The sequence below is a fragment of the Corvus hawaiiensis genome, chromosome 5 (assembly GCF_020740725.1).
Source record: "Corvus hawaiiensis isolate bCorHaw1 chromosome 5, bCorHaw1.pri.cur, whole genome shotgun sequence".
Lineage (NCBI taxonomy): Eukaryota > Metazoa > Chordata > Aves > Passeriformes > Corvidae > Corvus > Corvus hawaiiensis.
The window spans coordinates 23,708,969-23,722,130 of record NC_063217.1 but is presented as its reverse complement, the minus strand read 5'-3'; the positions used below and the strand labels follow the sequence as shown (position 1 = coordinate 23,722,130).

The 13,162-nt window shown below is 40.6% G+C and overlaps 1 protein-coding gene across 7 annotated transcripts in view; it reads right to left on the bottom strand.

Annotated features, from left to right (window-relative positions):
* Positions 1-1,618: 1,618 nt before the first annotated feature.
* Positions 1,619-13,162, bottom strand: part of KLF3 (Kruppel like factor 3) — a 30,034-nt gene continuing 18,490 nt past the window's right edge. For all 7 annotated transcript variants that reach the window (XM_048304449.1, XM_048304446.1, XM_048304447.1 and 4 more), the window contains 4 exons: positions 12,277-12,772; positions 11,272-11,422; positions 6,782-6,942; positions 1,619-5,632 (listed from right to left, as the gene is read on the bottom strand). In XM_048304449.1, coding sequence (XP_048160406.1) covers positions 5,451-5,632; positions 6,782-6,942; positions 11,272-11,422; positions 12,277-12,772 — 990 coding nt within the window. In that variant the 3' untranslated portion in view covers positions 1,619-5,450. The remainder of the gene's footprint in view (positions 5,633-6,781; positions 6,943-11,271; positions 11,423-12,276; positions 12,773-13,162) is intronic.

Here is a 13,162-nt window from a genome sequence, read left to right as displayed (position 1 = left end):
GTTAAGCCTTTATCCTTCCCACCTCACAGATCTGTCATGCACATGCCAAGTATTTCAGTTGTTTACATACCATGCCATGCCATGCCATGCCATGCCATGCCATACCACACCATACCATACCATACACTACAGCTTCTTAAAATACATTTCTGAGTTCCTTTGATAAAGCAGACTCCTTTTGTCGTGGTTTTATGTGTTGGTTGGTTTTCTTTATTAAGTTAGCACTTGATGGTATTTCTCTTCAAGCAACATTGTGTATTGGCTTAGTTAGTGTTCAGCCAGGCCAGAGTTTTAACTGTAATGGATACATTAAAAATGTTTTTATGGCTAAAAATTGCAGTAAAGACACAGAGATCAGTTTTGAATCCTTGAGCAGATTTCTGTGTATGACAGGATCGAACTCGGTGATAGCAGAATAAGACAGAGGGAACATCTTAATTTCCCAAGTACAAGAAAATAAATGTTACCTTAAATTATATCTCATAAGCTTAACGTTTGCCTTTTTCTCAGACTAAGGGGGACACCCAGTGGCCGATGAAATTATCACTGCTTCCTGAAAATGATTGCGCAATGAACGTGCGCGATGAACGTACGCTATGCTTTTTGACTCATAGGAAAACAGAGAGAAATCGTATCAGCCCAGCAACTGGAGTAGCCTCTTGCAGGTGTGCAGGCTCGAGAGGACAGGTCAGGACGAGCCCTTCCCCGTGACAGCTGCCACGCTGGGTCGGTGGCCGTGACTTTCCCCCGTGCCATTGGTCCCTCCTGCCTGAACCTTAGAAATCAACAGGATGGATAGAAGCTGTCTCTGGCTTTGCAAAGCGCAGTCCTTATTTTCAAGCAGGAGGCCAAGAAATACAAGCCAGTCTTTTTCTCATATTCTGGTTGCTGTTTGTAGGGTTTCATTTTTATGCCTCATTTCTGCTGTACCTGCTTTCCCTTCTGTATGTCACCACGGCATAGCACAGGTGCTCACCAGGCTGATCTGCAGGATGCCAGGCAGCGAGAGACCAAGATCTTGATGCAAATACTTCAGCAGAAAGAGGAAGTGTTAGACAAGCACAGTGAATTCAGCCGGGCTTCCTCTTCTTAGGCATCGGAAAAGGTGTGAAGAACTACAACCCCATTCTTCGTCACCTCTACCCATCATCACGATCATCATCTCTCAGCGCAGCCTGCAGGTGTGTCGGGAGGTGCGCAGCGCTCAGGTGCTGACTCTGGCACCCCGCTCTGGGAAAGGCTGTGGTGCAGAGCATGGCTACGGGAGCAGGCCCACTCAGGCACCCTGCGAGTGATAAGAAGGGCAAACTCGCACGTTTGGTGCTCCACACCTGCCAATGGGCTATTAGAACGCCCTAATTAGAATGCCCCAATTAGAAGTGAGTAAAACACTTTTGTGAGCTTGCCAGTCAGTGTGCTGCTGGACACAGCCCTCCCAACACGAACTCCCGCCCTCGGCCCCGTGCAGGGCAGGCACACACGGGAGGGGGCACGGCGGGCAGAAGGGCCACCCAGACCCTGCCCCGAGCCGCGGGGGTCTCCTCCAGGCCTGCCTCCGACCCTCACACGCTGCGTCACTGCTCTTTGTCACCCAGCGCGTGACAACATCACCACCACCAACATTCTGAGGGGTTTATTAACAAGTATAATACATATGCACTGTATACTAAATATAGTATGAGGACTGTACAGTACAAATTTATGTTCACAGTTTGACATGACAAAATGTCATTACTGAATTCCCATTGGACTACCAAAGTAGAAACAGTGAAGTACATTAAACATTCACATCTTTAGTAAGAAAAGATTACCAAAATGTCTCCATATTTGCAAGTTATAGTAATGCACGCTAGAAATCTTTAATTAGCCATTCTGTCTTATTAGCTTATAAAATATATTACATTTTATTAAAAAAATTCTGCATAGTTTATAGAAGTATTAAAGTAAATAAAACATCCTTGCTATATGTTCAGGTGAGAGATGCTAAGCAAAAAGATTATTTTGGCCCTCTAAAGTACATGAAGTGCTAATATCTGTAAAATATAATGAAAACTGGTGTAGCCCTCTTAAGAAATGTAAAATGCTTTGTAAATTTTTTTAGAAAGGATTTGTATTCAACTATATATTGCTAACCTTGGCAGAGACAACAAGATACTTGAACAAGATGTGGCATTAGAAGTATCACTGCAGAATGCTGCGTGTGTATTTAAAGAAACTCCACACATTAATACCTGCTTAGTTTCTTGCAACTGTATTAGAAACTAGTAATTTATTATAATCAAATGGCTTGAACGAGCACATTTTAGTAAAACAGTATTACCTGTTATACACTGCACAGTGCAATACTGTTAGGGAGAAAGGTGAGGGTTTTTAAATATACTCATTCTCCACGATTAGGATTTTCTATCTAGACTGGCTTTTCTTTAGGACATAGATGGAATGACTGGCTTTGGAAAGTATTTAATCGTGCATATTTCAAAATTACAAGGTATCCCTCAAATAAAATTGCTAAAATGAACCAATGAGCCGGTTAAGATGCAAATTCACATTCAGCTGAAAGTGTATTTGTTTGTGACCTTTTAGACATCGCACAAAGACACCACAGACACAAGTGAAAAATCCTGTAAGGAAGGCATTACATGAAATAATCTCAAATACTTATATTTAATATTTAAATTTTTGTTGTCCTAATTCACAAGACACTTGGATGAAGAAATTTTAAAGTTCTCCTCGATCTCCACTGTATTTGTCCCCACCATTAGCATAAATATTTTCAGGAAAAAGGTACACAAGCTAATGAATTAACATGGCAAATAACCTAGATTAAATATCTGAAGTAATTCTTAGTTCTAAAAGTTCTGCTTTTAGGGTAGATTTAAAAAAAAAAATTAAAAAGAACGTGTTAATGAAAACATTTTATGTAAGCCTCAAAAGAGAAACAGAGCATTAGAAAGAAATGCTCCTTAAACATCCTGAATTTTAAAAACTTGCATTTTTTTAAGGTAAAAGTGGGACCAGTTGCTATTAAGGTGCTTATTTTTATACTATCTGGTTTTTCCCCTCTACAATGGAACAGAGAATTGTTTTCCTCCCAGAGTAGTAAACGTCTGTAGACTTGTGACTGATGCCACAGGGTTCCCTCCACACAGCCTCTCAGCCAGTGATATGCCTGGATTTCCAAAATTGCCATTAAAACCTAGAGCCAATTCTGCTACCATGGACAATAAAAATATCCAACAAAAATCTCCATTCTGGAACAGTTGCTCATTAGTATCAGTCTCTTTCCTATAAGTTCCTCAATGTCACTAACAATCTGGCCTACCAAGAAAGAAAAAAGACTGATTCATGTGCCAGGTGTGTCAGTGCCACAGGTGAGCAGATGAGGGAGAGTTACAAGACATCAGATGTAGCCCTACCGAGGTGGTGAGGATGTATGGAGTTGAAACAGAGCAATTGCTGTCAGAGCATTTTTCTACAGGAAGTACAGACCTCTCCTCTAATTCCATGGGCATATGGATGTCAGCAGAACAGCTGGTAAAGTCCTATCACAAAAAAAAGGCTCTTTGCACTCACACTCTTGCATCTCCAAGATTGTTTGGCATTGGACTCCACTGGATATAGAAGCACAGCCTACCTGCTCCACAGGCTCAAATATACCCACCTGCTGATGAACACTCCACCTGCCTCCTGCAGAGTTCTATGAAACTCTTCCTCCCCTCACACCTCCATTGTTCACTGGGTTTTTCCAAAAGAAAGGAAAAGCTGACTTCAGTATGTTTAACTTGCAGGGAATGGTGTTTACCTTACATAGGGCAAAGAAGGAAAACGCACTTGTGAGTGTAGAGAAATACATCCTGTTTCCTTCCAGGGCCATAAAGTCTGCCAGCTAATACAGACAGAAACCTTCCTTTCAGAGGGCTCCCAAACAGGAACATTTCTAGGGTCAACAGCAGGTTGCTTGAATTCAATTTATTTTACCTATGGAGTTCTGTTTGCTAACAGACATGGTTTTAATGCAATAGACACATCCACAGGGAAGCAGCTGTACCTACCATCGAGAGACTACCAGAGTCACAAATCAGTTAGGAACTAGATGATTTGGTGTATGTTTTTATCCGAAACAGATACGACTCAATTTATCATCAGAAGTACTTCATATCTGCTGCCATCTTCTCATAAAAATACTCTGGATCAATACTTTTAAATACTGTAGTGTATTAAAGTAGTACTCACAACAATCCAGTTCGGAGCATTTTTGACTTAATGATTGCTATTTTCTGCTATTTTCTGAAGTACAGCAAAGAGAAAAAAAAATATTTAGAAGAAATGCAGGGGCATGATTGCAGGGGGATAGTCTATACCCCTGAAATGAGGTGCAGTAGGTTTCCATGAATATCATTTAATGCCAAATCACAGGAGAGTACCATAGGATCACAGAATAAACTGAATTGGAAGGGAGCCATTGGGATCATAGAGTCCAACTCCTGGTCCTGCACAGGACACCCCAAAAGTCACACCATATTCCTGAGAGAATTGTCCAGATGCTTAACTCAGGCAGGCTTGGTGCTGTGACCACATCCCTGGGAAGCCTGTTCCAGTGCCCAGCCACCGTCTGGGTGAAAAACTTGCTCCTGATGGTAAACCCTGACTCAGCTGTGTGTCTTCCATCCATACACTTGCACTGAAACCAGACATACAGAGTCACACAAAGTCTTCCTTTCACAAATCCAGTGGGGCATTATGCAATAAAAACAAGGATATATACTACACTGTAATTCAGATGACAGATGACATTGGTTTAGATGCACAGTATTATGTACGGACCAATTCCTGCCCATTTTTCTTCTTGACTGGGGTAAATGATACTATGACTCAATCTTTCTGTAAAGTAATTACACTGTTTAGATTTATTTCCTCAGCATTACTCACTGTTTGAGCAGAGAGGATTTCTAAATCAGGTGTATTTCTAAAACTGCTGTATTAACCACACTGCAGAAATCAACAGAGCTGGGAGAGTCCATTCATTGCATTGTTGAGCATAAAATGAGAGTGTATCCCTTACAGGGCACATAAATAATAAGTCTCTGGCAAGGACTAGCATTTTGGATATTCAATAACATTTACTATTTTATCAGTATATGCTGGGTTGATTATACGAAGAAACCAACAAAAGCTGTTAGTTTACAAATTCCCTTATTGACAAATGAAATACAATAAACATACTGAATGCAGAAAGGGTTTGCTTAGCATCCCCAGGAGAAAAAAAAGAAGTGTTCACATTCTTTAGGTCTGACCCGTGGCAAGGACATAGAAGGGTTAGATAACATCTGTTACTGACCATATGTAAGCTTTTAATGGTATAAACTCAGAGATCCAGACCAGCTGAATCCAAATTAAAAGGCATGTGTAAAAAACAAAAGAAGTGTGACAGGAGTCAGGGACAGAAGAATTCAGACTAGCATGTGGCGTTTCCTGTGAAGAGCAAGATGGTCTGAACGTGAAAAGCTACGGTCACAGTCTGGGCACTGGAAGGGTTTGATTCCTGTGTGCTTGCGGAAATGCCGCGTTAGTTCATCGGAGCGAGCAAACTTCCACGTGCATCCCTCCCAAGTGCATTTGTATGGTTTTTCTCCTGGAAAAGGAAACACAGAAGTGGGGATTTAAGACATGAACACATCAGTTCTGATCACATCAGTTCACACATAAATCTGACAGATTTATTTTATTGCCTTGCCAAATTTCAGCAAGTAGTTCAATGCTTACTCAAAAAGCCTCCAAACAGCACAAGGCTGCAGAGTACTCTGCACTAGAAACTGTGTAGTCAAAGTTAACTGACCAAAAAATTGTTTCCTGACACAACTTATTTTTTATTGCCTCTCTGTTCCTCTCCCTGCCATATTAGCACTTGTTTTGTCTCATGACGTGCAGAAGCATGAAGGTTAAGCATTTATTCAAGTATTTTCAAAACAGGGATCTCATATTCTAGATTTCTGGGGGAAAGGACTGTACAGCATGACAGGGAGAAATCTTGTGATTTCTGAGATCTAATGTAGTGTAAATGTCTGGCATCACTGTCACAAGTACCTCAACTTAAACTCTCTCTCCATCATAAATCATCCTCCTCCTTTAACACCACTGTATTGCCCAACAGGTAATTGGCTGGCTTGATGCACAACAGACGTGAACTGGGCTCCTAAATGTGTCTCCTATCTTTGTAAAAACCTTGGATGTGTATATATTCATTCAGCATGCCAAGAGAAACATTTCTGTAGAGAACAGAGATGGGGATATGTTTACTGGAACACTCATTAAGAAAAAAAGCACCATTGCACCAGTGGTTAGCATCTCCTCAGAGCAGATGCGTTTGCATTTGGCATACAGTCCAGACTTCTGCAAATGGGCTACTCCCATGGAAATCACTGTCAAATTTAACAGCGATGTCATAGGTGAGCCAGTGCAATTTAAACTGATTTGGTGTTTACAGGGTGTGTGGATTGAGTAAACTGCAAGCAACTGGACACAAAATGAGTGAAGAGCCAGTGAATGTAAAACACGCCAGCACTGTGAACCTATTCTGGCTTACAGTCTCTTGTTGTAGGTTTTTCCTACGATGTCCTCTGTCTTTTGCTCAGCCTATAATTATTTCCACAACAACGCCAGATCTACCTTCAGTCATTTTGTTATTTACACCTGTGGTCACCTGGCCATTAGCAGAAATTACAAGCTTAGCCTACTATTTTACCATAGACTTGATGAAAGAGAAGCATAGCTATGCTCAAACCTGTATGAGTTCTTCGGTGAGCTTTCAGGTGGGAGCTTTTAGTGTAGACTTTGTTGCAGCCTTCATAATCACATCGATGTATTCTGCGTTTTCTTTGTGTGTCTGGAGATTCCACAGGTAAAGGTCTCTTTCCTGGCTGAACTATAACTGAAGGGTGATTCCTGCAAAGTCAGATTAATGTTAAAAATGAAGAAGATTTAGCCCAGCAAACCTCAGCTAATATGATTCATAACAGAGCCTTTTATTCACTACCACTCTGTCTCTTGGCAGAAAGAACAACATTACATGCATGTCGAAAAATTCAACAGGGTTTAGCAAATTTTGTGTATTTTAGCAGTAATATTTTTAAATGTTTACTCACTTTGTGGCATGATGTAGCCATTTTTACTACTTCCTAGCTTTTTTTTAAAACTTACAGAGGAAAAACCCCCTTCAACTTCTTGTTTTTCAGTCAAACCCAGATTTCTTAAACCCTGAGCGAACTTTTCTTGTATTTGTTCACTATATTTTTTCCTTCAAATATAACTAATTTGCTTGTAATTGGAAACAGCTATTCCATATTATTAAAGAAATTGTTGTCTTCAGGGTTTCAAAGCAGAACTCAGTCTTTATTGTCCCAGCCACTCCTTTAGAATGTAATTAAGAATTTCCTGTTTGGTGCTGGCAGGAGGGTGCGGCCTCCCTGTACCACTGACGTCAATTCCTAAAAGTAGAGCTTAGCCTGTGTGGCACACCCACAGGATGTCTGAAGTTGTCCCTCCACCTTCATAAACATAATTTTTCACTCTAGAAGCCCACAGGTACAGTGCAGGTAAGACATATATGAACTACGTATGGACTTCTGCAAGAAAAAAACCCCATAATAATGCTCATGCACGCAAAAATATACAAGCTTCTTAAGAAGTGTCCTTGACTGTTGAATGACACCCTTACTGCAGAACTGGGGACAACCTTGATTCTTTCTTCCACATCAATGTTAGAAAAGGTATGTTTGTCAAAAAGGTGTGTGTAGAGTATAATGTTCAGATATTAGCATTCCTTGTGGCAAAACCAGCTCCTCCATGCAACAAAAAGGAGCTTTCTAGAACTCCCGTCTTTTGTAAGTTAATGTATTTCACATGTTTTTACCAATCACCTTATGTTTTGTAACACTGGGTTCTATTAGTTAGTTACTCCCAAGTTCCTTTAGGGCCTGATTTTCAGAAACATTGAATACCTACTTCTCTCAGCAAAATAGAGGCCATATTCTAAAGACAGAAAATCCTGTGCATGGTTTAAGAAGAAGAGATTTTTCTATGACTCCACAGCAGCAGGATGGGGATTACCAATGTGGGTAAAGTTGAATTCTGTTATTGATTCTTTTATTAAGAATTACAAGCTTGAAATTGGGAGCCAAATTCTCTTTCTTGGGTGGTTCTGTGACTGTTGAATGATGTACTCTTCAAGTACACATCTAATCTAGCTAAAAATATTATAATGGCAGGACACCCCAGATGGTGATCTTAGACAGAGATGGACACACTCTTAATTAAGAAGGCAGGCTTCTAGCTTCCAAAGAAATGGCTCTCTAAAGCAATGCTCAATTTTAATGCAGTTGCATACCAGTCTTTTTGGAGAAGCTCTGGCTTAGGACAGTGAACAAACATGGTTTAAATCATTATGTGTGGAGGCTAGTCCTGGACATGGTAGCATCTGGGAAGAGGGAGAAAAAGGGTATTGGCCATACACCATTTGTGATTTATATTTTCAATCTACAAGTGTCTGGAAAAAGCACTGAGAATGTCTCTTCTTGCCCTTAGGGAAGAGGTGGCTGGCAATACAACAGAATGTTATCAATTATCAGTTAGGGTGTGGCAGTTTAAAAAAATAGTTAGGGTGGTGTCAAATTCAGAGGTAAATATTAAGTAATTGCCAATAATAAAAGCACAGCCCTAATTCTTTCATTCCCTCTTCTACAACCACATGTAAGCTCATGTAAGTCTACCAATTTAAGTGCTACTCTTCAATAGGTAAGAGTATTTTCCAAAAATGTTAAAACTTCAACAGCTTTTTCTTCTTTACCACAGACCACACTATGTTGGCAGCATGAATTAGACTTTGAAACTTGCACGAAAATACGTTAATGAGGCTCCTTACATTTTGCCAGGTTATTACCTCAAGTTTGACTTTAAAAGTAACTGCACAGTTACATTGATTATCAGACATACTAGAAAGTCCAGCCATCCCTACAGAAATGCCACCAACATTATTTATATATATATAGATATATATATACAGCCAAAAGCTAACACTAAAGCAAAATAAGTCACTTGAAAGTCTTAAGTAAGTCACTTCAGTGAGACTAAAGGTTTCCTGTGCCCCTTTAATATGCCCCTTTCAGCTTGTGTGTCTGCATAGTACACTCTGGGCACTTGGAACCAAAGAAAAATGATAAAAACATCATTGCCCAACTATAGTTCATAAAGCTGTGAGAAAACATCATTTTTTTTAAATAAAGGTTTAAGTATCTCATCTTTTAACTTGTGTGAGTTGTCTACGTATTTTTTTTAATGATAAGAAATACAATTTATAAACTTCTTGTTTTGGATACAGCAGAACTTGAAAGGGCTGGCTCTAGGAACAAGAACTAGAGCTCCACAGGACAGCTACAAAGCAATTTAAGCTGTTATGATAAGAGAACGGAGTCTCCATGAACACAACACTCTGCATGGGCAAGCAGAGGAGATGCTTTGGAAACATGGACTATACAAATGTTTTCTGTAACAAAGCTATCTACACATTATACCAAATTTTATATTCTTTGCTCAGTGCATGGGTTTCCTGGGTAAACTAAACCCACTGGGAAATAAATAATGCAAATCACTAATGCAGGTGACAAGTCTGCAGAAGTCTCAGCCCTGGAGGAAGGGTGTGGTACCAGCCAGGAACAGCACTTACTGGTTTGCTCTTGTTAAAGAGACTTAACAAAGACAAAAAATAAACGGAACCATTTGATAGTCCTGACCTAGCAGTAGTTAGCTCCAGCTACATAAAGACCTGACTCCCTTGTGTGGCATGTCCATTATGGAAGGTGAGTTACCAACTAGTAAACACACATGTTTACTATGTTTATTACAATAAAACGTGTAAGCTTATTTAAAATAAACAGCATGTATTTTATAAAAGCTAACTGGCAACTAAGTGCAAAGAGCCTGCAGTCTAGAAGCTGCATCTGAGCTGTTTGAAGACAAGGAGGGGTGCCCACAAGAAGGCTGTTGTGGAATGTAGTCAGCCCGGGAGCTGTGGTGTGCCTTCGAACTCAATGGCCATGAGCAGGAGGAAGGCAGCTTTCTGGAGGAAATACAGGAGACCACCCATCCTATGCTCTTCTTTCTCTTTCTGAACCATACTCACACTGGGTTTTGAGAGTCTGGTTTGAAGCCCTCTTTCCCTGCTCTATGAGGTGAGGTCAAACACAACCACCTCAAGGGTGACAGTGAGCAGGAGGAAAGTGCAGAAATGGATTCTGAGGTTCTGTGCTGTGAGCCCTGCTCAGCTCCCAACTTCAGCTCCTGCTACAGCCATGCTGGCAGCCTGCATGCCTACCCAGAGCCGCTGAAAGATGAGCCAGGCTCCGGGTCATTTAGTAAGTTGACAGGATTTTCCCTAGGCAAACAGGAAGTGGAAGGGTGGTCATGGCTTCTCAGGTACTTTCTTGAGAATTTTTTTTAATGTTTTCAATTAAAAGGTTTATGCCCCAGACCAAATTTCTTCTTCTAGCCCTTGTCCTGCCTTCTGCAAACAACACTGTTTTAAACCCATTAGATCTGTGATCCAGTTCATGCAGTGACCCCAGTAACAGCTATACCAGCACAATGAGTTAATACTGGGATGGAAACAAGTGGCTGTGAGGAAAGGAAGCTTCAGAAACTACTTCAGCTGCCAAAAAATCACCCACAGAAACAGTGGCCTCAGGTAAAAATGCAGTTTCACTGGATATACACAGAACTTGTAAACCTGAAGAGGTTCTTCCCACCAAACAGGCAAAATTTATGAAAAAAAAAGGTCCTCCAAGAAGAGAAAGTCACAACACTCATTTTGAAGAAAGATATTTCAAGTAACATGAATAGAGAGATCAGTATGAACTTCTTTTAAGTTTCTTTGAATTTTGCTGCTGGTTTTACGTAAGTAAGTTATCACTGGCTTACTGGGAGTCCTACTTTCAGTAAATTTTAGAATTGGGACCTATCAACACTTTAGAAATGCATTATATAAATGGCAGATCTATTGCAATGTATAAATATAGATCAAGTCCTGTATTGCTGAAGAAGGGTGAAAGGAAAGCTGAGATCACATTTCACAGTGGCAGTGGTGGGAGGGATGAACATTTTCCTGTATTTTATCACATGTTCTAAAGCATAGCAACAATCCTTCCCAGTCCTCAAAACTGGTAACTGCTGTAGTGAACTGCTTTCCTGTCTTCTGCTGATCTTGTTAAGTTAGCTACTTACTCTTGCAACATTACTTGCTGAGGAGACAATGAGGTGATTATTGGAGGGGACATTTGTTCAGGATAGAAGTCAGTCTTCGATGGTTCACTTCCTGGCTCTACTTTGATTGTTTTCTTCACTGTGGGCTTCTCATAAGACTCAATGACAGGCACTGTACAGGAGAGGGTAGGAGAGGTAAGACAACACATAAAAAATATGAAGAGTTATGGAAATAAAAAATATACATAAAAATCTCTAGTTAAAAAGAGAAACTCATCAGTTCTATATTCACCGTGACAATTTATACCAAATAAAAAATCTTTCAGTTTTAGTTATCTCCTGATGAACTGTGATTCAAAACATTTCTATTAATTTTCATCAGTCTGATGTTTTTATCAGTCCAAATCTCGGTAAATAAATAGTTTATGTAGATACAAAAGAGCAATGAAGCTGGTTAAGGGTCTGGAGCACAAGTCTTGTGTGGAGCAGCTGAGGGAGCTGGGGTTGTTTAGCCTGGAGAAAAGGAGGCTTAGAGGAGACCGTATCACTCTCTACAATTGCCTGAAAGGAGGCTGTAGCCAGGTAGGGGTCAGTCTCTTCTCACAGACAACTAGAGAGAAGATAAGAGGAAATGGCTTTAAGGTGCACCAGGGGAGGTTTAGTTTGGACATTGTAGACATTGGAATGGGCTTCCCAAGGAGGTGATGGAGCCACCATCCCTGGAGGTGCTCAAGAAAGACTGGATGGGGCACTCAGTGCCATGGTCTGGCTGACAGGGTGGTGCTCGGTCACAGGCTGGACTAAATGATCTCAGAGGCCTTTTCAACCGAATTGATTCTGTGACCCTATGACCTTGGAAGTCTGGTAAAATATTTACACAACAAATTCTATGCCTGTTTATTTCAGAAGAACAGGAATTATGTTCCATTTCCTAAAATGCACACAACCCACAGAAACCAAGTGCTTGGGTATTGTGTTATTTTGTCAGGATGAGACAGCATAAAAAGAAATTCTGACACCACCAACCTTGCATGCTACTTGGAGTTTCCATCTCATCTGCAAGAACTGTGGACACCATGATGGGCTGCTGGAGATGGGGAGCATACATGAAAGGAACTGGCTGGACCACAACAGGCTGTATAACTGGGAGTATCCCAGGGCTTCTCAGTCCATGGCGTGAAAGAGCAGCGGCCATTACAGGTGGGATTGTTATTGGCATAGAAAGAGGCGGTACTCCTGGGGGTGACGGTGTGAATTTACTGAGAGGCGAGCTGGGTGAGGACAGAGTCAATCCAGGTGAACTTCTCCTATGCACAGTCTGAAATTTTAGTGGGGAAGGAGAACTTCCAGTTGAAGGTGGTGAACTCCGTTTATTTACTGTGAGGTCTACTGGCTCCATCTGGATTCCATTTGATAGTCCTTCAGGGTTTGAGTAGAATTTATTGTGCAACATACTTGGTGTAGAATAAATGACGCCGTATTTGTTTGGCTTCATTTGGTCCATGTAATTGGATGGGTATGACTGTCAGAAGGAGTGGAAAAGAAATACAGAAAATCAAATAATAAATCAACCCATACACACAGCTACTGCTGAAAAAGAAAGGCGGCCAATAAAACTGAGGCAAAATGAAAAAGTTTCAAGAAAGCACTTTAATGTACTTTCTTAAAAGTGAGTTAAATAAAGCCTCAGATTCCACACAAAGGAAGTTATCCAAGTTCTGACTCACTAACTGTTTCAGAAGCAATGTAAAACAGATTATGAAAACAAATCTTCAAGGCTTATTCAACTACTTTCCTCCCTTTAAAATTGCTGTCACATATTAAGCAGTACATTTCTTAACTGACCCGGGAGATACATCTGCTATGGCAAGCATGTAACTATATACTGAGAATCATCAATTCTGGCAAGAGG